The 27,631-nt window shown below is 41.1% G+C and overlaps 1 protein-coding gene across 2 annotated transcripts in view; it reads right to left on the bottom strand.

Annotated features, from left to right (window-relative positions):
* Positions 1 to 255: 255 nt before the first annotated feature.
* LARS1 (leucyl-tRNA synthetase 1) overlaps positions 256 to 27,631 on the bottom strand; it is an 88,278-nt gene continuing 60,902 nt past the window's right edge. For both annotated transcript variants that reach the window (XM_061616952.1, XM_061616953.1), the window contains exons 20-33: positions 25,642 to 25,780; positions 22,634 to 22,846; positions 21,028 to 21,085; positions 20,250 to 20,313; positions 19,109 to 19,292; positions 18,808 to 18,898; positions 17,361 to 17,501; positions 16,344 to 16,484; positions 16,146 to 16,256; positions 13,412 to 13,522; positions 11,501 to 11,605; positions 10,464 to 10,559; positions 9,199 to 9,331; positions 256 to 587 (exon numbers count right to left, since the gene is read on the bottom strand). In XM_061616952.1, the coding sequence (XP_061472936.1) occupies positions 382 to 587; positions 9,199 to 9,331; positions 10,464 to 10,559; positions 11,501 to 11,605; positions 13,412 to 13,522; positions 16,146 to 16,256; positions 16,344 to 16,484; positions 17,361 to 17,501; positions 18,808 to 18,898; positions 19,109 to 19,292; positions 20,250 to 20,313; positions 21,028 to 21,085; positions 22,634 to 22,846; positions 25,642 to 25,780 (1,793 nt within the window). In that variant the 3' untranslated portion in view covers positions 256 to 381. The remainder of the gene's footprint in view (positions 588 to 9,198; positions 9,332 to 10,463; positions 10,560 to 11,500; positions 11,606 to 13,411; positions 13,523 to 16,145; positions 16,257 to 16,343; positions 16,485 to 17,360; positions 17,502 to 18,807; positions 18,899 to 19,108; positions 19,293 to 20,249; positions 20,314 to 21,027; positions 21,086 to 22,633; positions 22,847 to 25,641; positions 25,781 to 27,631) is intronic.

Raw genomic sequence — 27,631 nt, 5'->3', positions numbered from 1 at the left:
ACAATCCTAAGTAGAGGGCACTATAGCTCCTCGGTCTCTCAGCTGTGAATATTTCATCAGAAGTCCAACATGAACAAAAGATGTTCGTGCTGCGCTCTCTCTTGTATGTGTTACCTTTAAAAAATATGCAGGAAATAAATTTTCTGATCTGTGTCTTGATTTGAGTCAGGGCGATTTTCAAGGAAAGTCACAGGGAATGGAAAATATATTTATTATACCACATTTAAAAATTAAGGAGCTTGATCTCCATGCAAGTTTAAGTCCCTCCCCCCCCCAAAAAAAACCCCAAGAAATTAAGTTTGCTGTGATCCACTAGATAGCTTGAAAGTCATTCATGTTATTTAAACATTTATCAATGATTAATCCAATTCTGTGCAAAAACTAATTAACTATATAGACTAGTGTATCCCCAATATCTGTTGTTTGCCCATTCTCAGTGAGACGAACCCGCTTTTCAGCAAGGTCGATGTGAAAGACAGCTTGGTCTACAATGGGAGACTTCTCCGCATCTTCTTTTCCGAGCACAGGAACACGGCGTGGGCCCAGGAGAGGGTCATCAAATCGCATTAATCTCACTTTGGAAATATCTGAAGGGGGGGAAACAGCATACCTGTAAGACATGTACATTTTCATACGAGTATGCAAATCACAGGAAGACTCATGCAAGCTATCTAGCAAAGAGAGATGGCTTCAACAGCACTGGCTAATGCTACCTGCCCAAATTGCTTCACTAGTTGCTATGCAGGCCAGTGGCCTGAAAGGCTACAGAAACCCTTAATAACGAAGGCTTAATTAAAAGGAAAGGAGGGGTCAAGAACATCCAGCAAAAATGCACTAAGGTGTGTCTCAGCACGAAAAGTGAGCTACCTAGAGATGCAAACCTCCACCTACAGAGAGATGCATAAAGACCTCTGGTTCTGTGAGTGTTTCTATTAGTCTTGCAACAATAGGACAGAGACATCTAAAGTAGTGCTCACGCACTGAGGGAGAAACATAACCCAGCCAGGCCACTGCCCCTCCCCTTAGGTGGACTGACGATCTAAAACTGACCTACTGGTAAGCCACATATTTGTACACTGTGCTGAGAAATATATGTTTACATGCACACATACATATTCACGTGTATGTATAATCTATGTTTTAATAGGATGTTGAATAAATTTGCTATGTAAAATTTGCATTTTAATTCAGTACAATGCAAAACAGCTTACAGAAATATAGAACGCACAAACAACTTTTACATATTTTTTCTTCATGCCAAGTAGGATGCATTAGAAACATTAATCACTTCCTTATCATTGTGTCCCCTCTCTGTTGATAATGCAGAGACTTGAGACTGTTCACTGAGGCAAGCAGGAAATAGATTGGCTCCAGAAAAAAGTAGGAAGTGCCTCCAAATTCAACCCTGACCAAGTGTTCCTTCTAGTAGAGAACCTCTCTCGTGGGGCACAGAGTGAAGAATACCCCCGTGTTCTGGAACACCAAATGGCGCCAAGTAGGCTGCATTGGTGGTTTTAGTGCATATTTTAATGGATATTTCTATGGATTGATTTTAGTAGCTATTGTAAGCCACTTTGGGAGTCAGGTTGGCTGAGCTGGGTAACAGTATTATAAGCCTATACACTATAAAATGTAGCCATGGATAGTCAAGAGTTTTGGTTATGTACTATATATTGAATGAGGGCCTGAACAAAGGACCTAGTGTAACAAGTACACAAGTAATTATTTCCAGGTTGTACTCATAGTTAAGAGGCTGGCAGCAGTTTGCAGAAATGTGTGCTCCCTTTCATCTCCCCATCCCCTGCCCCATGTGACTTTTCTCTGATTGCCACAGTCAATGCTAAAGGTTACAGTCTGTGCTAGCTTTAACTGTGGTTAACATTAATCATGTTCCCCCTTAACAACAGAGTGCAAACAGTTTCAAAATCTGATTATGATAGGCATCCTGATGAATATACCAAGAATATACAGTAGGGCCCCACTCATATGGCAGGTTACATTCCAGGCGCCCGCCGAAAAGTGAAAACCGCAGGAAAGTGGGGCCCTACTGTATTCCAGCTGCCGCGCTCCACCTGACAGCGATCAGCTGTAGCGTGCAATCAGCTGGAGTGCGGGGAGCTTCAGCTGCAGCGCTCCAGCTGACTGTGATCAGCTGGAGCGCACAATTAGCTGGAACGGAGGAGCTCGTGCGCTCCAGCTGATTGCTGTCAGCTGGAGTGCGGTGGCTGGAGCTCCCGTGCTCTAGCTGATCGCCCCCCTGGCGCCACCGTATTAGCGGAACACCGAAAAGCAGGGCCCTACTGTATGGTATGTTAAAGCACTTATTAACAAGCAAAGAAGTTGTATTCACGTATATGTAGAGTTGCCTCTGGATAAAAACAACTGGCAGTGAACACACATTAAGAGCAACTGGCAGCAGTTCTATTTCTCCACAACATTCGAACAAGAGATGCTATGAATGCCCTCGATCAGTGTCCGAATGCTGTAGTAATAAAACTTTATTGCAAACTTAGCCATAAGCCATGTGCAAAATACAAACAAACATTTTAAAAAGACATATCATGGGTCAGAACATCTTGTGTTGATTTTGTCCTGGCTGTCATCGCTGTAGTGGACAGGATGGTAGTGGACAGGATGAGGGCCAATAAACTGTGCTTGAATCTTGGGAAGGTGGAGGTTCTTTGGGAAGGTGGTTCCCGTGTCTGAGAGATAGGCAGGTTTATCTGTTTCGGATGGGGTCATGCTCCCTCTGAAGGAGCATGTTTTTAATAATGTTTTTTTTAACCTTTTTTAAAAGTTTTTAAAATGTTTTTAAAAGTTTTTAAAGTTTTTAAAATGTTTTTAATGCTGTTTTGTCTTAATGTATTTTAAGATTTGTTTTTATGATGTTTTTAGTGCCTTGTTTGCCGCCCTGGGCTCCTGCTGGGAGGAAGGGCAGGATACAAATTAAGTAAATAAATAAATAAATAAATAAGGAGCAGGTCCGTAGCTTAGGGGTACTCCAGGATTCACATTTGTCACTAGAGGCCCAAGTGTTCTCTGTGCCTAGGAGTGCCTGGTTTGTCAGCTATGGCCGTTCCTGGACAGGGATAGCCTGACCTCTGTAGTCCATGCAATGGTAACGTTGAAGCTGGATTACTGCAATGCACTCTATGTGGAGCTACCCTTGGCCCTGGTTTGGAAGCTTCAGCTGGTGCAAAACGCAGCACATGGCCGACAACATGCGACACCACTCTTATAACATCTGCACTGGCTGCCCATCCACAAGCAAGCCATGTTCAAGGTCCTTGTATTAATTTACAAAGCCCTGAACAGCTTAGGTCCAGAGTATCTTAGGGACCACCTGAACCCTTATATCCTAGCTCAATCACTGAGATCATCTGCAGGCGGTTTTGGTTGTCCCCCGTGCTGGCAAGGCTCATTTAACATCAACACAAAATTGAACCTTCAGCATCATTAGTCCAGTTCTCTGGAATGCTCTGCCAAAAGAAATTCAGCAGGTGCCTTTAGTTTTAAACACCTTCTGAAAACCTTTTTGTTCTGCCAAGCTTTTGTTCTGCAATTAAGAAGATGTCTTTTTGCAATAGCTGACCTCTGTTTTTCCTCTATTTTTAATTGTTTTCACTGTATTGTTTTTTTTCTAACTTGTAAACCACTTTCATGTTTGTAAATGAAATAGTAGTATACAAATATATTTATGAACAACAAAATAAATGACATAAAATCAGCTATGCAGCCCATCCTCAATATAATTTCTCTACTGGAATCAGTTCTGGTGCCAGGGGTTGAGCATGCTGGGCACTGCCCATAGGTCCCCAGGGCTCAGAAGGGCACCACACTAGCCCAACCGGCTACCCACTCATTCACCACTGGACTGCAGTAACAGTGTGGACCCTGTTTGGAAGCCAACTTCGGCTTCCATCTGGAGGATGCAGCAGTGGGGACATCAGTGGGCAGGGAGTCCTTCGGCTGGACAGGTAACAACCCTGACTGCATTCTTAGGTTATTTGCCATCACAAGTTGCTTCTTCTTCAAGCATTATTAACATGCAGGTGCCATAACCTTAGGGTGTGGAAGTATAAAAAGTCCTCCTGATAGCAGGGTGTGGCAAGAGGAATAACTTCAAAATGTATGGATGTTTCCCTGGAGGACTAAAGCTCTCAGTTTCAGTAAACGACTCTCCATCTCATATCTCACTTCCTCCCCACCATCCCTTCTCTCTCTCATCTCTCTTTTATGTCAGAAATATTTAATATAAAAGGAAGAGAGAGGAAGCAAGCAAGCGAAGAATGGATATACAAGCGACATCGCCTTCATAGTACTGTGAGAGAAAGGGGGGGTATGGGAGGTTGGTTTTGTTCTTTTCATAAAACTAACAAGTGTTTCAATACAAGCAGCAGAGTTGTCTCAGTTTTGTCATTATAAAAACAGTTGCATATAAAGTCCTTTTAAAAAGTTCAAATGATTTGTCAGGAAGAACTGCTAAGCAGAATTTTCTTCACGAGCCAACTATTTTAGCCTGTTTAAGTTGCTGCTCTTTCACCACTGGCTTTTATCAGACAGTCTTTTCAAGTGCCTGCCTAACAGTGACATCTTCTGGAAACAACAATTTAAAAGAATTACTTTTCATTCACAATTGCTTTTCAAACAATCAGGTTGTGGATCTCTAGTAATTGCCTGCTCAAGCCTGAAATGTGTTGTATTTAGTTTTTGCTTTGCAAGACAAGTTATATATGCCTTCCTCTGAGCTCCTGTCTGAAAACACAACTTTACACTGTAATATAAAAATAGTCTCTTTTCCTAGGATCACAACACACAAGTGTTAAAGTGATGAGGAAATAAACTATATTTTCCTATGTGAAAAGTTTGGACCAAGACTTAATTATCTCATTTCGCTCACAATTGCAGGAATCAGCAAAGCTACCAAACAGGAAATTATCTCAATTTTTTCAAAGGAATTCTGTATGTTCAGCATAGCAACCTGCAATTCAGCCTTGATGCCTTGCTTACTTTAAATGGGTTAACTAGAAGGGTGGAATGCTTGCAAAATAAAGCTGTTAGCAACTGATTAAAAGCAAAGAACTCAAAATATTCTAATTGGAGAATCGGCTTAAAAATGTAAATGGAAAAGGATGTCACCTCAAAAGAGCTTCTTAAAAAGCAGTTCACTCCTGGTTAGCAACTAGCTTTGCTAGAAGACCACTTAGAATAGGGGGTATGGCAGGGGTAGATGGGAATATACAAGGATTGCTCATCCACACCTCTTTTTCTTCTCTAGGGCTGGAAATCTGAAGGGGGGCAGATCTCATCTTTCAGGGGCTAACTTTGGCCCTGGGCCCCCAGTTGCCAATCCCTATAAAAAATAATCCCCACCCCATCCCACTGCAAACAAAGACAATCCATGGGCCACTGAATTCCTTTCCCCTTGGGGGTTTGCCAAAGCATGAACATATTTCAGAAAGAACACATAATAATTTTATTTGGATCAGTGGCATTTGATAGCCAAAGTGAAGCCAGCATGGCGGTTTTCTGTGAGCATATTTTTAGATCTGACACTTAACATTTTCAAATTGCATTTAAAAAATAGAGTCACCAAATCTAACATATAGAATTAGGGAAGGGCTGCAATGAAAATATGTAATGGTAATAAAGCAATCTCCAGACTCAAGAATCTTATGAAAAACTTTAGCGCAAACTATAGTTTAAAAAAAAAAAAAAAAGCTAGTTTTACTAGTCTAAAATAACAAATTTTATTTCAGCCTTTGCTGACAAAGAAATGATTTCTTAAAGCTAACAACTTCCATATTGTGAGATAGAAATGGATACTTTTTCACAGCAGCTGTGGATATCGAATCTGGCTCTTGAGTGAGAAAGTGCATTTGCTTTAATGCCTTTATGCTGCAAGTCATTACTGCCAGTGAACCCTAAGTGCTTTCAGAGAGATGGAGCTAATACTTACCACCTCTAACACTGTATAGTCTGAAATTTAAGACTTGAAAATAATGCGGTTCATGCATTAGGAAGTGTGAGTTGAGTGGGAGTAGGTGGCCCAGGGGACTTCAGATGGATTAATGCATCTTTTACATTTAAGTTGCAGGATCAAGTCTGGCATAAGCGAATATTAACTAGTGGTGGTCATGTATTTCAGAACCGGGGGGAGGGTGCACATGTTGGAAATCCCAAGATGAGCACTGCTGTCTTATGACGTTCAAATTCAGCTGAAAATGGGCTTGGCCCTTGCTCCAACCAGAGATTCTGGGGTACTGCTGCAGAGGCGTTCTAGAACACAATAGGGGCTCTGGTGCCAGACACATATACCTGCCCCAGCATGAAGCTCCTCGTGCTGCCATGGACATTTTAGGGGAGGTGATGCTTATGGTAGGACTATACTAGGGTCACACTGTGATCCAGATGAGGTCACTGACAGCATGACAGGGCCAGAGTCCTAGAACATACTAAAAAATCATACATGTTCCAATTTATTAGAAAATTGGTGAGCTCATTCTGAATCAAAATCTTCACTAGAAGTAATAGATAATTACTACAAACAAGCATCAGTTCAGCCAACTCTATGAGAAATGAATGATGGGCTCTGCTCTAGATTCTTAACAAAACAGTAGCATCATTTTTTAAATGAAAATATAAACAGCGACATCTAATGAGGCTTCTTCACTGAATCTCATTTTGTAATCCTCCCAGTTTTCAGGTCTTCTCCTGTAAGCTATTAAGCTCTTGAATGTTTTCCATTTTGATTTTTTATGTTTCTTGAGTACTTAGAGAAGAGTTGGGGAACCTATGGCCCTCTAGATGATGTTGGGACTGCCTTTTGCCTGAGCGAGCATGGTCAATGGTCACTACAGAAGCTGTGGTCCAATAACATCAGGACTACAACTCCTTTACAGACAAGAAAATACATATGAAAAAAGTCTACCTTGCCAAGATATTATAACTACCAAGATCTTAGCTGGACTTGAACCTACAGCCTATGAGGCTGCCTTGTTCCCTATATCCTGCTGCTGTCTCTAAGATTAGTTAATCATTCCTTCTAGACTCCAGAATTCACACATCTATTTAGTTACAATGAGGGCATGAGGACAGCTTGTACCACTAGATGTCATTACTTTCCCCAAGAAATGTGCCTAAGTTCACATATACAGTACGCATACAGAATATTTTTAAAAGACCCATGCTTTATATGCAATGCCAATGGAACCAAGGAGTTGCATATGCAAGTAGAAAATACGTCTGCCTAGATACTGGAGGGGTTGACAAGTTGTGTGGGTTTTCCTTTCCTTTCACTATTTTATCCCAATCTTCAGGAGAGGGCAAGGCAACTACAGCAGGAAGAGGTGTGCAGAAAAGGCATGGTGGATGCATGATGGATTATACTGTGCATAATTATTGGGATTGTAATCACTGTCATCTGGATTAAGACTCTGGAGCAGAGAGGAGAAAGACAATTCTAATCTCTATATACTAGATTAGTAAGAATATACTCTGCAGACAAAAGTCCTTTCTATGAAGACGAGCCAAGCATAAAGAGGTTTTTTTTGCAGTTGACATCGTATTGAGAAGAAAGGCAATGTGGTTTAACAAAAAGAGAATCTGGATCAGGGAAACACAGGTTCAAATCCCTGCTATATTATGAAGCTCAACTGGTGACCTTGGACCTACTACCTTGTTTGGTGCCCTGGGTCCTACTGGGAGGAATGACGGGATATAAACAAACAAACAAACATCTCTCTGCCTGATATACTTCTCATTAATTTTTTAAGGATAAAATGAGGAGGGAGCCACTTGCATGATCCTGGAATCCCTTGAGGAAGGACAAAAATAAAATGTAACGAATGAGTTCTCATCTGTTTTAATAGACAGCACCCATATAGCCTAATTTCATGTATTTAAGCAGTAAAGAGTGTGCTGAGTGCAGTGCAAGTGGAGCCAACATAGGACATTTCCCTGATGCAGCACTATGGGTCAGTGCAGATGGGGTTGGAAAGCACAGATATGATTGGAAAATGGTGTGACAAGAGTAAGATTGGGCAATCTCATTTATGCATTATAGTTAAGGCATTTGGCTATTATGGAATTCATGAAGGAGCCAGAAACCTACCCTCTGACTGCTGGACAACTCCTAGAAGAAGCAATGAGCCACAGATGATCCAAGTCAATTCCACAACCTTCCCCCTTTCCTATCCCATGATGATGCAGCTAATAAAATGGTCATTGCTCAAAATCTAAAGTCCCCTGGGCCCTTCCTGTATGTCCTTGTCACTTTGCCCACCCATCTCCGCCTTCATTCCTGCAAGGAAAGCCATTACAGTTTAGGGGCCCACTTTATTCCCATGCCCAGTTCAGTACTGGAAAATAAAAACAACCCCAGCTAAAACGAAAAGAAGACGAGGATGAAATTTTCAGGATACTAACCACCCTCGAATGGGTGAATCCTGCCAAATTACAGGCAAATTTCTTGTGCTGGACACCTTTAAAATTGATTTTGTGGGGTGGGAATAACTAAAATGTTTTGCTTTCTCGGTAAAAATGTCCCCTCCAATTACAAGATAAATCTGTCTGTCACAAGTAAGCTCTTTATGCCCTCTTACCACTCTTGGTGTTTGCTCTCTTTTCCCCTCAACTCACCCTGGTGAAATTATAAAAATGATTTTAATTCTGCTTTCAGTAGACTCTTGTCTGTAGCATTTTTTGACATCTGTATGACTGAGGCACCACAAAGCACTTCAGGAGTACCCACATCAACTTTGAGGTTTTGACAAATTCCTTTGAAGTACCCATCTTTGGCTCAAAATTCATCCAAATCCAATGCACAATCCTATGTAAAACCAGGCTGTTCTCTTACCTTTCCTAGATATAAATAAAATTATTGCAGTATTAACCATGCTGATATCACAATAACAAAATCCATCTCAAGAAAACCTCCTGTGGGAATCACTGTAACAAACATTTTTTGATAGCATCTGACCACTTAAATTGACGAAGATCGTAAGGTGTGTTGCGCACAAACAGCGTTATAGAAAACCAATACAAATAGTAAACACCAAACAGGGGCCTGCTTTTTTGTGTGTTGCCTAATAATTAGAATCACCTGAGGAGATACCAAGTAAGAAAATGAATTTTTGACAACCAGCACTTACTAGACAGCTGGCTGACATACAATACTGTATCTGACCCGAATTTTACCTTTGATTCCTCTGTCCATCTTCATCAAGCGTCTGATTATTGCATCTCGACTGTCTCCTTGTCTGACCTCAATTTTTGTAGAAAAGTGGCCATTTGCTGGTTGAGGATTTACCAGAAAGACAGACACACCAGGCTGTAAGAAAGTAAGGAGGTAGAAGAAAACTGAGCAAAAAGTAAAATATCCAACCTGATTGCAGAGACTCTGAATTTATTACCATATAACTTTTTCTCAACTTGACAGTAGGACTTACTTTCATCTGCACAAAATGATATAGCTGCAGTTGATACTCTCATACTTATATTTATTTCATTTTTATCCCACTTTTCCTCCAAGAAACTCATGGTGGCATTCAAGGATCTCCACCACTCATTTTATCCTCATGACAAGTTTGTGAAACAGGTTAGGCAAAGAGATACTGACTGGCCCCAAACTGCCTCAGTGAAGCTTTTTGGCTGAGTGGAGATTTAAACCTGCTACACCTGTTCCTAGTCCAATTGGGGAAGGCTGTAGCTCTGTGGTAGAGCATCTGCGTGGCATGCAGAAGGTCAATCCCTGGCATTTCCAGGTCAAGCTGATTTCCATCTGAAATCCTGGAAAGTTGCTGCCAGTTATTGTCAACAATACTGAACTTGACTGACTCAATATAACCCATCTTCCCAAACCACTATAGAGGGCCCTGATATTTTTCTTTTAGTCCATGGTGGACCAAACTGCAAATCCCAGCACTAACGTATGTTGCTTTTTTCCTGGTTTGAATCTCAGTAATTCCCTTTGCTCATCTGACTGAAGCAACTACTGTTCTTTATAAAAGGAACCAATTGCTGAATCCAAACTACAAGTAAGGTATGCCTAGCAATCTGACAGCAAGTATATAAAGCAGCATTTGGCCAAAGTTGTCACAAAACAATTAGAAATATACCCCAAAGCATATCCCTTCCAACCGTAGGACAAGATTATCCCATTTCTGAAATATGAGAGGCCCCACCTGGGCTCCTGCCAGGATATAAATAAAATAAATAAATAAATATTGGCACTCAGCCAGCTCTTGAACACACACCTATTTAGACAAGCACTCCCCTGGTCTTGAACTTCCTGATCCAACTGTTTTAATTGCTCTTTTAACTGTTTCAATTGTTATGCTTTTCAAGTGGCTTGTTTTATTGTATATATTAAATATACAAATACAAATGACTCTTGCAGGGCACAATGTAGCTTAGGGACTAAGTTTCAGAAAGCAATGAAAGCAGCAGACTTACAAACTTACTTCTACTCGAAATGTGCAGAATGGTTTTCCAGGACAGCAGTCTTCTTTAATTTTCTCGTCTCCTTCAGAAGCAAACTTCAGTTCTATATGTTCCAGCTTTGGAAGAAGAGGAGAAGGGAAAACCTCAAAACATTAGCGGTTCAGAGATAGAAGTACAACAGTTGATAAGGATATGCCAAGCAAACCTTTAATTCTTTTGAAGCAAATTTATGCCTCTCGTAGCTCTGAAGATTCTAATGAAAGATATGGCAGACAGTAGGCTGTGCTCAAGACAGGCCCAAAACTGGCACTTTTCCCATTACTGAAAAATATTTCCAAGCAACTAGCTGGTCTGGCTTACAACTCATTACTTTAATATACAATATATATCCTAAAAGGTGGGCTACAAATCCATTAAATGACAATGATGATGTTTGGAGGGCAAATCCTGAATAAACTTTCCACTAAAATGGTTGAGAATTTCCAAAAAATCTTGTTACCTTGGGAGACTAGCAAACTAAATGGGGACAATAATGTATTATGTACTTCAGAGTAGTAAGATAATAAAAGAGCAAAAGAAATCTGGCCACATTTGATAAATGATCTCTCTTCTGTGGAAAGTCAATGATACTGACTACAGAAATCCAAATTTGGCCCATCTTTTTTCTCTGAAACCTGGAGTCTCCTGGCACCTTAAAGATGAAAAAATGTATTATGGCATAAGTCTATGAAAGCTTACGCCATAATAAATTCATTATTTTTAAGATGCCACAAGATTTTAAGTTCTTTTTACTGACTATTTTCAACATTCAGAATACCAAGCAAGATTGGACTCGCATATGAAAAGTGATTACCAACTTATCTTTCTCTTAAGAATCTCCCTATTCCACACTACTTGTAGATAATCGACTGATCAATAGCATCTGGAAGCTTAACACTGCTTAAAGGTACATGAGCAACGTTCAGCCAGGAAAAGTATATACAGACATTCAGGCAACACTGCCTTCAAGCTCTTTTCAGTGAGTTGAGCCGTTAAGCGTTCCTTGACAAATGCTCACCTCTAAGGAATTTGTCAGGTAGACTATGTTCTCCATGAGTACAGCCCATTCGTCAAACTCCAGCTCCAGATCAAGAACACGTGGCCCTTTCTTCTCCAGATTTTCCTGTCATGACAAAAATATGGAAAGCATGTATTTTAAATTGGGTCATCACTGTGAAAACTGAATAGCATAGCTGAGCAAGCCAAAGCAGAACAGAACTCTTCCAACAAGAGTTCACTACTTGCAGCAAATGTGTCCCACGCTTCTAGAAGAGACATTACAGTTCACGGAATGATATCTCTGAATCGGAAAGAAACTAATGCTTTTTAAAAAGTGAGTGTCATTTAAATGTTAAAGTGCACTATACTTGGAAGCAACATACCATATTCCAGTCTTCTTGAGTAGCCAGACTGTGTCTATTTAGCAAGCTGCCACATAGTCCTTTACACAAATATGTCCAATGGGACTGAGCTTGAGGGTCAAACCACATACCATGGAATCTTTGTCTCCTGTGCAGACTCAGTGCATGCAATGTAAGCCATTTGTGTGATGTGGTTGCCACAAATAGTAAATATCACCAACATGTGGCTCATGAGATACATGAGAATGAGTAGCCAGTGACAATCATCAGCACAGTATCAATATCCAGAAAATGCTTGGACAATAATGGCATGTACCTTTATGATCGAACTGCTGTTGCTTTAAATGTATCAGCTAAGCCCTACTAACATTTATATTGTACTATGACTAACTGATATTGGAGAGATTTTAAATTTGGCCAATATCAAGACAGTCATACTTGAATAATTTCCTCCAGCTATTAAACATTTTGCTCCATCCCAGTAATCTCTCTGTGTCTCTCATATACATCACTATGTTTTGTCATGATCCCAAGCTATAGAGAGAATGGAACTCTTTGCTTTAACCATAAGGATAGGATGGCAAATTCCAAGCTTAACTGGTAATAGTTTTCAATTCTAGCAACCTAAATAAATAAAGTAAGTCGCATCCAACTATGTCCCTCTGCTCAGGGAATGATCTTTGTTCCAGGGGAGGCTTCCACGAATAGAGGGAGGGAGAGGGTTTTTTTTCTAACAAGTTCTTTCCTTTGCAGACTCTTGTAGTCCTCATGCTCAAAACCTGCTCCAGAGGGTTGGGGGACCATTGGATCAACGTGGGAGGTAGTGAGGCAGGGATGCAAGAGACGGGGGAATTTGCTAAAACTGCCTTCCTTTTCCATTCACTGAAGCTCCTGCTGGAACAAAGAGCCTTCTGTGAGTGGAGACGTACAATCAGATGCAACCCAATGCAATCACCAATTTCCTCTCCCTCTCTGGTTTAAATTCTCAAGGTTTGACTGTTAGGGTTTACATGACTGACTGAGTAGGAATTATTAACTGGGCCTAGTGCTTGTTTGAATTTAAAGCACATTCCTATTAAAAGTAACAGTTAGAAGGTTCAACTAGGACATGTGTTAAAAATTAAGCAATAATGAGGGTTTAATGGAGTAAACTGACCTATTACCAGAAACTGTCTTATGCTCATAAAAACAGAACTGCATGAATGCTCTTATGCGTGACTTGTTGTAGTCTTATTCCCCAGCGATGAAAGTGTTTTGATGAAGTTACCAGAGCTGGCAGAATGATCATAAAAGCTCCAAGTTGCAGTAACCCAGAGAACTTAACTTCAAAGGACCCCTGAATCCTGCATTTGCCACATTCCTAGATTTTCCTGGCACACAAAAAAAATAAATATCACCTTCCCTCCAATTCTTTTCATGTATTGATTTTTTCCCCACTTCTGTGCACCAATTTAAGAACATCTGTATAATCTCTAGGGGTTCTTTCATGCATTAGAAGCACACTTAAAAGTTCATAAGTTTTATATAGATTTTCTAACAAATCAGTAACAAGGTGTAAAAAGGCTGACCTTAATCATAGCAACAAAAGGCATAACCCTTTTCATGTATTTCTTCAGTTCTGGCAAGGAGTTGAGTTCACTGGCAATTATTTTATTGTCTGGTAGCTGTCCTCCATTGTTCTACAACAAAAACACATAAAAGATCCAATTAAATCATTGCACAACATTTCTAGTTTCAGCAGTGAGCACACGTATCCCTCAGTTTAGTTTCTCCCAAATGACATTCAATTTGGTTTTGTAATTCTCTGCCTAAAACTTTGCCTCCTTACACGCTCTTCATGCTGTTGTACATTTTTGTTGTTCTGTTTTTCGCTCCAGAATTCTTCTAAATTCCCTGTTAAAAGCTGTTTTTTAGAAAGCTATTCTAACCAACAGAGAAAACCACACAGCCTCAATTTTTTATTCTGCAAGTCCTTGTTATGTGAGGCTTTACCCTCAGTATCGTGCTTGGCCCTAAATCATCAGGTATCAGCTCAGTCCGTCACTAGTTATGATCCATCAAGCTGAACACAGCTCAGCAATCAAGGAGCTGTATAAGTTGCCTGTTTGTACTGGCTTCCTGCACCTATAAAAACAGAATGGAGAAAGAAGCAGGTTTATCATGCAACTGATAGCCCATAATACATAACAGTTGGACTGCTTTTGGCTTCGTGGGTCCGAAGGCATGCCAGGATCCACACTTGGAAACATCACAGCTTCCCCCTGCAGGGAAAAGAAATTCCCATTCCAGACATTTTTCTCTCACACTTTTCCTGCCACTACTTTAACACCACTGCATTCATCTGTCCTCCCTTTTCACCTGCCAGATGTGAAGAACTACAGCATTGTGTCATGGTTAAGAGTGTTGGATTAGGACCAGGGAAACCGTGAGCAAATCTCCACTCAACCAGGAAGCTGCTGGGTGGCCTTAGGCTGGTTTCTCTGAGCCTAACCTACTTCACAGGGTCGTTGAGAGAATAAAAAGGGGGTGTGGGGACAGAAACCATGCATACCACTCTGAGCAACTTGGAGAAAGGGTGGGATTATAAATGTAAACATAAATCAATAAAAAAAACTAAAGAGATGCCTTAGAAGTACTAGAGTCCAATCTTGGTTTCGGCTTTGGTAAACTCAAGATAGAAACTATCCTCCTGGTTAGAATCATGGATTTTATGCGTCATCAGCTTGTAGTGCCTCAACTTCCCCACAAAAAGTATGAAGGGAAGTTGAGGCACTACTGGGTGATAGCACGTAAATTTAACTTCCATTTAATGTGCTTCAACAAGAGCCCCAAAGTAAAGGGAAAACTACAGTTCATTCTTTCTTGTTAGTAAAATCTATGTACTTTCTGTCCAATATGGATTGATGGCAATGGGCACCAAGTTACAAAGACACACTTGTTTCTAATTAAATGGAAATTAATTCACTAATAGGCAAAAAACCCCTGTGGTTTAAGAACGTACCTATAGCCAACATATATTTCTATCAAACTTTAAAAAGCAGGGAAATTGGGCAGCTATAGTGAATGCACCAGGGGAACAGGAGACCTGACCTCTCTGAGATATTGTAGTGCCCTACAAATTTGTAGAGGCACATGTTACCAAATTCTTCCAAGCTACACAGGAAGTGGATTGGACTGTGAAAGACCAACCCAAATTGTGTTTGCATTTTTAAAAATTTGTATCTCTGACTGTTTTGTGTATCGCTATGAAAATGTAGAGGGTTGTTAAGCAAGCTTTTCTGAGTTCAGGACTGTTAAGTTTTGTAAGGTTTTGTTTTGAAATGAGCTTATGGGAAGCATCAGAATGGCATGGGGGGTATTTTCAATTTAACATTGCAGAATGTGAAAACTCCATGCTGACTATAGTATACAGCCACTCTTGTGACTGTATAATTTAACCACAATTCTGCAGTTAGAAAAGACACAGTGAGTCCACAAATCAACCTGGATACTTAGCTGTTCCACTTGTACAGTGCTATTTTTCTTGTGCCACGAGAGTTAAAGGATCAGTTCCAGCAGCTCAAGAATTCAGGGACTGCAGCTTTTCAAGCCAGATTTCTTTGCATTGTGTTAGTTATAAGACAGAAGAATTTATTGTGCTCCAGTATATTCCTTACAAAGTCAAAGAATTACCATACTCACCAAAGACTAGAGTGGAATTTAAAGCTCTATGCCTAAGAAGGAAGTTGCACTAGTCTGACAATAGCCAGTATTGCTTCAGCAGAACTGGGGCTGAAATAAACAGCTCACTAAAGCTTGGCATGTGCAAAAGAATAAGGACAATAAAAGCTGCACCCATTTCCAAATGAACTCCAGGAATGAGGTCTTACAGCAAATTTAGCCATGCACCCGAAAAGGACATGACTACCCAAACAGTGCAATGCCTGCACTGTTCCATTAAAGAATGGGAACACACATATTTCCCCTCTTGGATTCAAAAAACTTGATGCCAAGTTAGTTTAATTTTCAAGAGAGATAAGCAAGTGATCAGAGAAACAAATAAAGTAAAGTGGGGAGACAGGGACAGTTAGTGTTGCTGTGTAACTTGTATTATCCTGCTGGTTCTAAAATACTTTTTATTTGAATCTAAGCCACCTTGCAGGCCATTTTATGGAATGGTAGACTATGAAAATGTTGAACAAATAAGCAAACAAATAAACAAGCAAAGAGAGTATTTAATAAAATAGACCGGTTTGTTGTGATCTGCCCTGGGACCTGCTGTTAAAGGAGGGTAATGAATTTAATAATAAATAAATAAGTCACCTGATAATGCTTGCGCAAAACAGACAATGTAGTGTGCTGCCATGGGGGGTAGTTCTTGGCCACATAAATAGTACAGTGGGATGGCTTCTGGGATGCTGCTTTATTGCCTTTCTAGAAAACATAAAGGAAGATCTTTCGTATCAGAGTGCATGACTCTTTAAAACCATTCACTGTAGGAAAAAGGGGACAGACATTTACCTTTCCTTTAGCTGGTGCCATGTAGTTTTTCAGGCGCAGACGGAGATCATGGGCTACTTCTGTGAGGTACTGGGAAGAGCGAATCAGAACTTCATCCACAGGGCCAGGCACTGGCCAGGAAGCTTTCATGATGGAGTCAGTCTTTAAATTTGAGTTAACAATAGACACTGGGATTAGGAGACTAAGGATAGCTACTATCTTCCTTGTTCCAAGTTAATGGCAACGTATAATACGGCTGTGCAGAGGTTAGGGATGTGTTTGGTCTGTAGAACTGCTATATTTAGCTGAGATACAATCAAAGAGAAAGCATGAGGACTGCAAAGGGGTTGTGAAGGGAGAGGGAGGAGGAGACGGAGATTAAATTTGTGGAAAGAGACAGAAGCTCTACCAGCAGCCATAGCAAGGTTTACTATAGGATTCATTTGCTTCTTGCTCACATTAAGCCACAGCTTATTTTAGCTTTGGTTTAATATGATGTGTGAACCAGACCACAGAGTCTAGAAAACCAAACATAGGCTTTACAGAATAGAGACGTGGAATGCTCTGAGTCCCACTAATAACTATCCATTCTACACAGCATACATCTGTACTTTTGTTTATCTCATAATTGCAAAAACATGCTAATGCCAAATGATGTTCGTGTTTTCACAATTAGATAATAAAATTTACTGATCTGAAATCTACAACATGAGTTACCCTTCACACACATTGTCATTGGTGGCACACAAGAGAGAACAAGTTTTACATTCTTATCTGATTTACTTTTCAGTGTTAATCCAAAATGTATTATTGTGCAGTGCAATATAGACAAGTAAAAGTCTGCAGGGTTGTTCCACAAACCTTCCTTCCCACTTCCTAGAATCCCACTGTCAATGCATCCCTACTCTTGGAGACCCCAGCTCCACCAACAAGGACCACACACAAATAAACTCTCTCTGCGTGCAGAGTACATGCAATGCAAGATACACACACACCCTCCATAAACACAGACATTTCACGAGTGATAAATAGCAGTACCTTGCCCAGCAATGCCCAAATATGTTCGCATACATGAGGGCAGACTGGAGCTAACAGGAGAGTCTGCGATTCGATAAACTGCAGTAGCAAGTCCCTGTGCATTCCTTCTATAGCTAGTTCACGGTATTTGTCTTTTGCTGCCTGAAAGAGAGCCAGCACAAGCACCGTAAAAACAGCGCAACTGTCATGGAAAAGCATCACATAAAAACCAATTTTCTTGCTTTAATACGTCCTTAAAATATAACTACTTATAATCCTATAATGGTTTATTAAAAGGACTATATAGTTTATTTTTTTATAAAAAACTATTGGGATTAGAACCAAATGAAATTCTGCCAGTGGGACATTATATAGCTTTACATTATCATGGCTCTTAACAGAGACATCTATCGGCACAGACATAAAAGTCAAGGATAACTGTAACTGTATATTAGGCACTATCATTCTGAATGGCCCACATAAAAAGCTACCATTAAGTAGTTAGGAAAAAAAGAGACAATAAATATGATAGATTATTATGCACATAATTCAGCCAGCCAAACCATACTCCTGAAAGTCAGTTGCGTAAAAGAGTCAGAGCAATTCATTATTAAGCAAAGCAATATGCTACTGCAGATATTTTGAAGTCACTGACATCTTATGGACTATTACGAAAAACATTCCGCTTTTTAATAGCAGCATGAATACATTTTCTGATGCATCCATCCTTGATGAAAACTATGTTTGCTGGAAAAAAAAAAAAAAGGATAAAGGAAACATTTTTTTTCTTTAAATATTGGCCGTCTCTCCTTATTGCCTGCCAATGACTATAAATCTCTGGTTGTCACAATGGAAACAACATCCTGTGGAAGTATTATGCCCAACACAGACTACCGTCCACAGGGATATTAATTTATTTCTACCTTCCCATTTAATAATTAAATTAAATAATTAAATAATGCTAAATTTGTGTTCCATGATACAGCAAAAGCAGATAGGCCACTATGGGAGGGGGCCACAATTCAGTGAATTGTGTGTAAGGTCCAAGTTCAATCCCTGGCATCTCCTATTAAAGGACTGCAAGTAGCAGGGCCAAGTAAGACCATTCGTCTTCTCCTAGCAAGGGGCAAGGTTTAAAACCAGTGGATTTATTACCAGAGTAGAAAGTATTCAGCTAGATTTATGTGGATGGTTTGACCCAGCATAAGGCAGCTCCCAATCTGGATGTATATATGTGGATGTACCCACCCCTTTTATTTCCATCCAAGGCACAGGGATATAAAATTTGATGTAAAGACCTACATGGGCAAAAAAATAGTTTTGATCTACTTTTTTAATACTGGTTTGTTTCACTGCTCTCTTATTGCATAGTTTAAATGTATTGTAAGTTGCCTTGACAGTCTTTGAGCTAGAAGGCAAAACAGATTTGTTTTTTTAAATCTTGTTCTATGGAGCATAGACAACCTACCTGAAATTCAAAAAAGCCCGTTTTCAGAGCTTCCTTAAACATCGTCTTTTCATAGTTTTGATCTGTCTTCATTATGCCTGCGTTCATTTCACTGGGCAGGGTGGGGAGGAAGATGGGAAGAACACAGAAAGTTGAGATAGATCAAGATCAAGGAGAAGTACCAAAAAGCATGCATCTGTGTTTCAACATAGTTGTACAAAACTGTCCTGGGAGAATCTGAATTTCTTTCTTGCTTTCTTTTGAAAAGAAAAATAAATAAATATGTTTTTCTAAGCTAGAAAGTTGGTCTTCTTCATGGTACCTGGCAAAAACTCTGTCATTGAAGGTGGTGGCAGGCCCACTTCTTAAACTGTCCCAGTTAGCAAGCATTTCCTTCACCCACTCCACCCAGTTGTACAGACGGAGGATGCCAGCATCTGCCATGGCTTCCACAAAGTTTGCATCTTCAACAGTATCACCTGCATCAGCCAATGCCAGCCGCATGCCTAGAGGGAAATCAATATAGTTTTAGCAAATCAGCTGCCATGTATAAGGGACAGTAAAGCCTGACTCCCAGTTACTTTTCACACTAAGATCTGGAAACATCACTAAAAACATCATACAGAGCATCACTGAGCTCTAGAGGAAGCAATATGTGCATCAAAATACTTTTTCATAGAAATTACATTTCAGAAGGCAGGTAGTCAATTGGAAACATACATCAGCTTTTCCATATGGTGGAATTACTGGGTCACAACATATTAGAAGATTTTCAGTGGGCAACAACATGCTTAAACAACAGCAAAGACAAATCTTTTGAAGTCCTTCACATGACCTCCCAATATACAACCCTGAAAGGTTGATCAGTTGGAGCTCCTGTTTTCCATGGATAGCAGGGGTGGGGAAGTGCTCTGACCAGCAGCCCAGGTCTAAAGCTCCCTGACCCTCATGGGTCACTTTGACAGGTGGGTGGGAGTGACCATCAATCAATTACCTATGTCACATTTAATTTCAAAGGAAGAATCAAGCGCACCCTCCTGATTCTTCCTTTCTACTTTTGCAGTCCTGCTTGAATTCCATCTTCCTCCTGAATCACAACTCAAATCCAACTCTTAGTGCACTCCCAGTTCCTTTCCAGCTGTAATTGAGCCTCTTTTTGAATTTGGCACCTTTTTCTATAGCTGCAAGACAACAAAAAGAGGAGCCAAATTCCAAATCACTGAATGACACTAGCAGCTGGAAAGGAAGAACCAGTGCACTCCCCATTCACCCTTTTCAATTTGGCCCCCCAAGTTTACTTGTCCCACTCCTGGCATCTTATGATGTCAAGGCGTTGGGACAGGTGCGTGTGGTTTGGGCCAAATGGGGAAGCAAACCGTTTATTCTGACATATATTTATGTGCTCCATTTCAAAACATAAGACAGTTATTTTAAAAAAAATCCAAGCTAATGTGCAATTTTACCATCAGCAGAAAACTTCTCCACAGCTTCATGCAGAGTGAGAAAGTTGCCTGTAGATTTAGACATCTGTGGCAAAGATAAATCAAGGAGAGGCGCATTACAGGCAATCTATACACTGTCAAGTGAGCAAAGTTATGCGATGGCCTATTCATAACAACCATAACAATACTCAACTCCCCTAAAACAAACACACACACATACACACTTTGATAAGTATATCATTTAGTGGAAATAAAGACTTCTGCCTGATTTACAAAACTGGCAAAAACATTGTGGCTCGATTCTATATGGGAAACATCTAATATACCAAGTAGTGAAGAGGAGCAAACTTCTGTGTCTGCTGATGTTTATTTTCAAATAGACTTAAGTATATCATCTCTGGGTCCTTCCTAAACTACCAAGGCAAAATATTTTTATGGTTAAGTTCTAAAACTTAGGTCTAGTAGATCACGTAGAAACTTAGGGCCTTTCCTGTACAAAGTTCAGAAAAATGTCAGTTAATGAATTTTCTGTCCATCAATGTACCATCCAGATATTTCTATTAATCACACAAAGACAGACAAAACTGTTTCGAATAAACAAAGACTCTGAAATTCATTTTCCCACAATTTATTAAACACTGAGAATATTTAGAATTGATGGAGAAATAGGAAAGGTGGATATCTGAATAAATATTCTAAAAACAATGTGCACTAGGAAGTCTAACAGCAAGATTTTTGAAATAGGAACAGGACTTATGTCAGTCCTGATCACCACAAACTTATAAATAAAACAATGTACCTTCTCTGAATTTAGGAGGAGATGCCCATTTGCTCTCACAGACACTGGCCATTTTTCTCTGCATTATAAGACAAACACACAAAAAAGTTTCTTTATTAGTTTACCTTGAAAGGCTTGCCCACAAAAGGAGCCACAGAGATGGCTACATCCATGCACAGAACAAGTGCTTTGTCTTTGCAAAAATGCAAAGCATGTGTTAAGGCACAAAAACCAATTACAGCTTATGTCCATGTCAATGAAATACTATGCCAACAGAACCAATGGAACATAAGAACCAGATGCTCTCTACAAAGTCACAGGCTCTTGCCTATCCCAGCTGAATACAAGTGGGGCTGAAACCTGTGGTTGTCTGGAAACCTCCAGCACACCATCCAGAGAAGCTGCTCAAATTTAGAAGAAAATTTTGCTGTGGTTTGTACGATACTTGACCTTGGAACTTTTATCACAAATATGTGTTCAGTTCACAACAAACATATCCTGCATCACACTCACAGCATCATGGAGCCCTTCAAAAAGCTCCATTATTCCAACAGCACTTGAGTAAATGTTTCTAGTGGACGGTGTCTTCAGCTTCTAAAATCCTCTGAAATGTTCAGAATAACTGTTTGCAGGTTGGAGCGATCTTGCCTCCAGTCCTTTCAAAATAATAAAGCACGAGGCAGAGTGAATCAGACAATGGTACATTGTTAATCTAATCAATGGGGAAGGAGCAGTGATGTGCATATATAAATGGAAATGTCTAACTTTTTTTTAAAAAAAGTATTAAAGCAGTTCTCCCTCCCCTCCAATGCACTTTCCAACAACTATGGCATCCTGCTCTCACCCTAACACGCTTCAGTAGTGCAAGTTTAGACAGCTGCCAAATTGGGATTTATTTATTTTATTTCTTTGGCCAACACAGCGATTGACCAGGATGTTCCTTTTCCAAACTACTCCATACTCCTGGAGTTGCCGAGCTTTGGCCTGGCAAAGTAATTTGGCTAAATAGGCTCTATCACAACAAACAGACTCAGTAGAAGTTGAGAAATGAAAGAATAGGGTAAAATGGTGAGCATCCCAAGGCATCAGTGCAGTGAAGTGAGGCTTACCAAAATAAATTTTCCAAGACTCACTGGCTGGACAGCCCAAGGAGAACAAGATTTATTGCAGTCTGGCAGTCTCATGACCTCCAAGACATACAAGCCTGTGGACAGAACACTGTGACAGGGCCCTTCTCAGTATATGTTTAAGGCTGTGGGCAATGAACAGTTCAGTGCAGTACACACTACTGTTCTTGGGCTCTGAGCCAGAGTGACATCATATAAGTCAAGAAGGCAGTAGGAGACAGTAGCTTCCAAAGCCTTATTGAAGTGTCACTTGATCTGCATTGGGGGATTAGAAGGGAGAACAATCAAGGAGGGGTTCAGATGCATATCAGCTTTTTAATAAAGTTCTGGCCTTAGTTTAATCCCACACAGATCTCACATGTGTCTATTCCAGTGAACAGAAACAATTCATTTCCAGGCTTCTGCCAAACTTAAAATAAGATTGCAATAGAAGACTTGTGATTATTAAATTGCAGCTGAAGAGGCATATTTCTATAGACGCAACATGACTTGAAACCAACCTTTGATCTGGCCACATGGCGACGTGATTATAAAGGAAGTATGACAAATGATTAGGAACAAGATCCTTGCCGGAAGCACGTAGATCCACTGGATACCAAAATTCAAACTCCTGCTTCAGTTTATCCAAAGTTTCCTTTGGGATTTTTGTTGCAGGGAATGGTGCTGTCTTGAAGAAGATATAGTCCCACACTTCTTTGGACATCTGATCTGCCCTACGTAAATTAGAAAAAAAGTTACATGAAGGAGAAAATAGTTAGTTATCCTTAAGCATCTATTATGCTGCTACTTAAGTATATACAGGTCAGCCTCTGTTCATTTGATTAGGTTACTCAGCTACTCACAGTGTCCCATAAGCTTCTTATATACATGGACTACCACAAGGGTGGGGAAGCTGTGGCTATGCAAATGTTGCTGGACCCACCATCCTTGACCATTGGCCATGATGGTTGGAGCTGAGAGAAGTTAGAGTCTGCAACACCTGGAGGCCCACAGGTTCTGCATTCTTGCGCTACTATGACAATACATTTTCTCTGTCCTTGCTCCTTAAACCATAGGTGCTTTCATTCTTTAAAAAAATAGTGGGAGGCCGAAAGCAAGTTAAAGGTTGTAATCGATACACTGTCATGACGTCAGTGTGATGGTGGGGCGAGCCAGCAAGCAGTGGCCACGGCCTGGGCAGGAGGCCGAGCAGGCAGCGAGGAAAACTTTGGTGATCTGTGGGAGGCTAGTAGCAGTGGTGGTGATGGCAGCAGTGGGTAGGCCAGGCAGCAACTGTGGCAATCCGAAGCAAGCAGGGGAGGAGCCCCTAGTCTAAAAAAAAGGCCGTTCTAGCAATTCTCATGAGTTTCGAATGAACCAACTATAGCAATGATAACTGATGTGTTTAAAAGACAGCAATAAGACAGATGACGCAAAAGGACGCTTATTGGAGGGCAGACATTATCAAGGTAGAGTATGGACCAGAACTGTGACACAGGGAGATTATCCCCTCGACTCCTCAAGCTAGAAATGCTGGATGAACATTTCAACTAGTAATAAATCTCATTAATATGCCATCAACACAGTGCATATTGTGTTGAAGATAGAAAGTACAACCTGCAAACCAAGGCCGCCGTTTCATTTTGAATCTGATCTATAGCCACACTAGACCTGATGCTAATATCTGCCATTAGAGCAGAATTCTCACAAATGGGAATACTCAGTTATCACCCCAGGTTTGTACTTCATTATTTGCACAAGTTCTTGGTTTTATTTACTTTATTAAAGCCATATTTGAAAATGGCTTTTCAGTCTCTGATATGAAAACACCTACAAATTGCAGGTATTGTGTAAATGGGAAACAAGTACAACTATAAATTTCATTGCATCAAAAATTAAAATTCACATACTAATTGAGCGATGACTCATTACAATATCTTTCTTTACTTGAGCTGTACAAGCTGTCTCTGAAAATGTTACTTGAGAAGTTGCTTGGATTAACCTTAACTCAATTTTCTATTTCCATTTAGACAGTCTATACTGAATACAAACTACAATCCTTCATCTTCTAAGCCACAGAAAACTAACCTTAAGTTTGGGAGTGGCAATAGTGCTGGAAGGCCATATATGGCCACCTATTAATGTGAAAATAACTTGAAGATAGAGTTTTCATCCTAGAGCAAGGATGGGGAACCTGTGGCCCTCCAGATATTGTTGGACTCCAAATACCATCATCCCCAGCCAGTGTGACCAATAGTCAGGGATGATGGGAACTGTGGTCCAGCAGCACCTGGAAGACCGGGTTCCCCATCCCTGTTCTAGAGGTTATATAATAGCTTTTATATCTGAAGGTATATAAATAGCAACTGAAAGTATAGTGGAGACTACATAAGTGGTTAGGAGGACAGTTAATCTTGACTATTTATGATGGTACACAGATTGCTAGGAAGGAAAATATTAGCCACTTGGTTCTCTTTTCAATCATTTTTTTCATTTCCTGGAAAAACAAAGCTAACATTAAAAAAACAAGGGTGAGCTCTGATGACCAATTTTTCCAACCATGAGCCAGTTGACAGTAAATTCTGAAAAGGATCCAGCTCACACCAGGCTCCTTACCTGCTACAAGGTGAATCAATATAAAGAGGCTATATTATTGACTACGGGTTTCGCTTGGCAACCCCGCCTACCTTCCCCACTCACCAAACCCTTTCCACCCCTCACCAACCCACACTTCCTCCATGGTAACCCCTTGGACCTTCCTTTTTCACCTTCTGCATCTGCTAAGGTCTCCTAAACCATCCCATCCGGGCACTCTCAAACCATTCTCCCCCTTCCTCCCAGGCACTCTCAAGCAACCATTCCAAGCATCCTCTCCAGTTAGCCTGCTTATCTGTCTGCCGTCCAGGCCAGTGCTGCCGCTGCCACACAGTGCACTTAGGTCACATCCCCACTTAGCCCGCTTATCTGCCTTCCATTTAGGTCAGTGTTGGAGCTGCCATTTGTCTCCCGTTCGCTTGCCTACTTGCTCCACAGTTCTCCCCACCCGTTTGCTTTGCTCATCTGCCCTACAGCTGTGTCTCTTGCTTGTCCACCCAGCCGCTTCCCTTGCTTGTCTGCCCCTTACTCGTCCGCCCCACAGCCGCTTCCCTTGCTCGTCCACTTGACAGCTGCGTCCCTCACTCATCCACCCCTTACTCATCCACCCCATAGCCAATTCTCTCGCTTGTCCACCTCTCACTCATCTGCTCCTTGATAATCCACCCCACAGCCGTTCGTCTCACCTGTGCAACTCATAGCCACCCGGATGCCTCACTCCTATGCCAGCTATCTTTGTTTGCTTGACACCTCGCTTGCTGCCCTGCTCTGCCATGCCCACGTCATGCTGTGTCATGTCATTACGCTGCAACAGCTTTATGTCTTACATTTTTATTATATGGGAAGACGTGAATTTACCTTTAATTTCATCTTACAAGTCTGGCTACTTTCAAGAAAACATGCACACCACACCTTAACATCCTTTCCTTCTCACCTGATCCCTAATGGAGATTGTTCTTGTCCATGGAGATTACCCTGCTGTAGAAAATGAGCAACCGTATAGAAGGCCATGTAGATAGTGGAATCGGAGAGAGATTCAATCAGCCACTGTTCATCCCAAGGCAAACGTGTACCTATAACATAGCAAGATACATTAATTACAAAGTACAAAAGAGCAGTCCAAAAACTAATATATTTGGGGTTTAGCTGGCTAGCATGTTTCTTAGTTGTCAACAAAAAACATTCATGTATCTTTTTGTAAATGAAGCCCTGGGTTTGACCAAACTAAAGTGGCTCTGCCATGAGGAATTGTGGGAACCATTTTGTGTGGGAATGCTGGATAAAACCATTGCTGGGAAACAGACCACTCTCACTAGCAAGACAGGAGCTCATTAAGAACTGACTGGAAAACTACCTGCGTTATCTTGTCTCAGCTTGGCATTAAAGGTCACTAACCTGAGCTAACTTTGGGAGCACACATAGGCCGATGCGCCAAGAGCGTCCTGGAATATGCCATCATCAGGAAGCCCTCTGAATGGTCATCTAGCCTTTTGGCGGTTATAACTTTTTTCTATAAAAGTAGAATTTCTCCTTTTGTTAGTTGCCCCCTCCTGCCCCAATGTTATATTGTGGTGATGTGTTTTTCTGTGGAGTCGGGTATCCTGCTATCCTAACTATGTTCTATTGTTAGGAGTACCTAGCTTTGCAATTTTTCCCGTGACCTACATTCTCAACTATTCTGCATAGGTTAAGTATTTTACTTAACCCTTGTAAGCGTGTGGGTTTAAGGAATTGTTATGCTACTCTCTTTTATGCACTTATTTTTAATAAAGCTACCTCAGATTTAAATGTGTGTGTCCCCTCCACAAGAGCTTGGTACTGAATCCAGCATTCCGCCCCAAGGCTACTGAATAGTTCTTTTGACTTGAGGCTCCAGTAGCAGAGAGCATGGCTTCTGAGCTCTTGCTTCTTGGAACCTGTCCTGTTCTCATCAGGCTCCTTAAGGTGGTGAGAGACTCCCCATGTGAGGGCAGCCCAAGCGCATTATCCAGGGTCAGTCTGAAGTCAAGAGCCCAGAGTTTGCCTCAAAACCAAGGGGGTCAGGAAGAATCAGGGTCAGAGCAATCCGGGATCAGAAGCCAAGCAGTCTGTAAACAACGCAGGTAAGGGGCAAGGCAAGAGACAGGTCCAGGGACCACAGACAATCTTGAAATGGGTCAGGTACAGAGCTGGAGTATAGACATTGTTCCAGCAGTCCTTTCAGCCTAGCACTGGGTTTTTTATGCTGGAGTTGCTAAACCACACCCCAAATTCAGCTGACTCCCATTGATCACCTGCAGCCAGGCCTTTACTCCCAATGAGATCTTTACTCCCATGGACTTCAGGCCTGTACTCAGGCACTCCTCTGGATGCACTGGGTCTCCATCTGGCATCAGAGGCAACACGTCTCCCTTGGGCTCAGAAGCTGTTCAGCCTCGACGTCAAGAGACCGAACTTGCCCAGGTGTGGACAGCCCATCCTGGATCTCATCATAAGACCCTGGCCCCTCACCCTCAGGTGGAGCCTGAGCCAGGGCTGGGTCCAAGACCAGAGCCTCCTGGTTTTCATCCAATGAGAACTCCTCTGATGAGGACTCTCCTGGCAGGGACCTGACAGAATCCCAGGCAGGTCCTTTTACCTGGCAGCTTTGGTCTCCCCTTGGCCTAAGCTGTGGGACTGGGGATAAGCGTGAGGGTGGCAGCACGAACACCTTGCAGGGTTAGTGTTCTGCCCTTTTTGTCAGCCCTAGTAAGGATGGCACTGAGGGTGCTTTCCTGGAGCCTGGCTCTCATGTGATTTAGGATCCAGGCAGTCTTAACACTTTTTACATTTCATACTAAGATAACCTGATAAATGTCAAGTTACCTCCATTTGCAGCCATTAGCACAGTAAAGTATGAATCACCATCTTAGGAGCTACAGTGATCTGAAAGGAACATGCTTGAA

This window comes from Rhineura floridana, chromosome 3, assembly GCF_030035675.1.
Source record: "Rhineura floridana isolate rRhiFlo1 chromosome 3, rRhiFlo1.hap2, whole genome shotgun sequence".
Lineage (NCBI taxonomy): Eukaryota > Metazoa > Chordata > Lepidosauria > Squamata > Rhineuridae > Rhineura > Rhineura floridana.
Note: the sequence above shows the minus strand (reverse complement) of the source record. Positions and strands in the feature narration are given on the sequence as shown.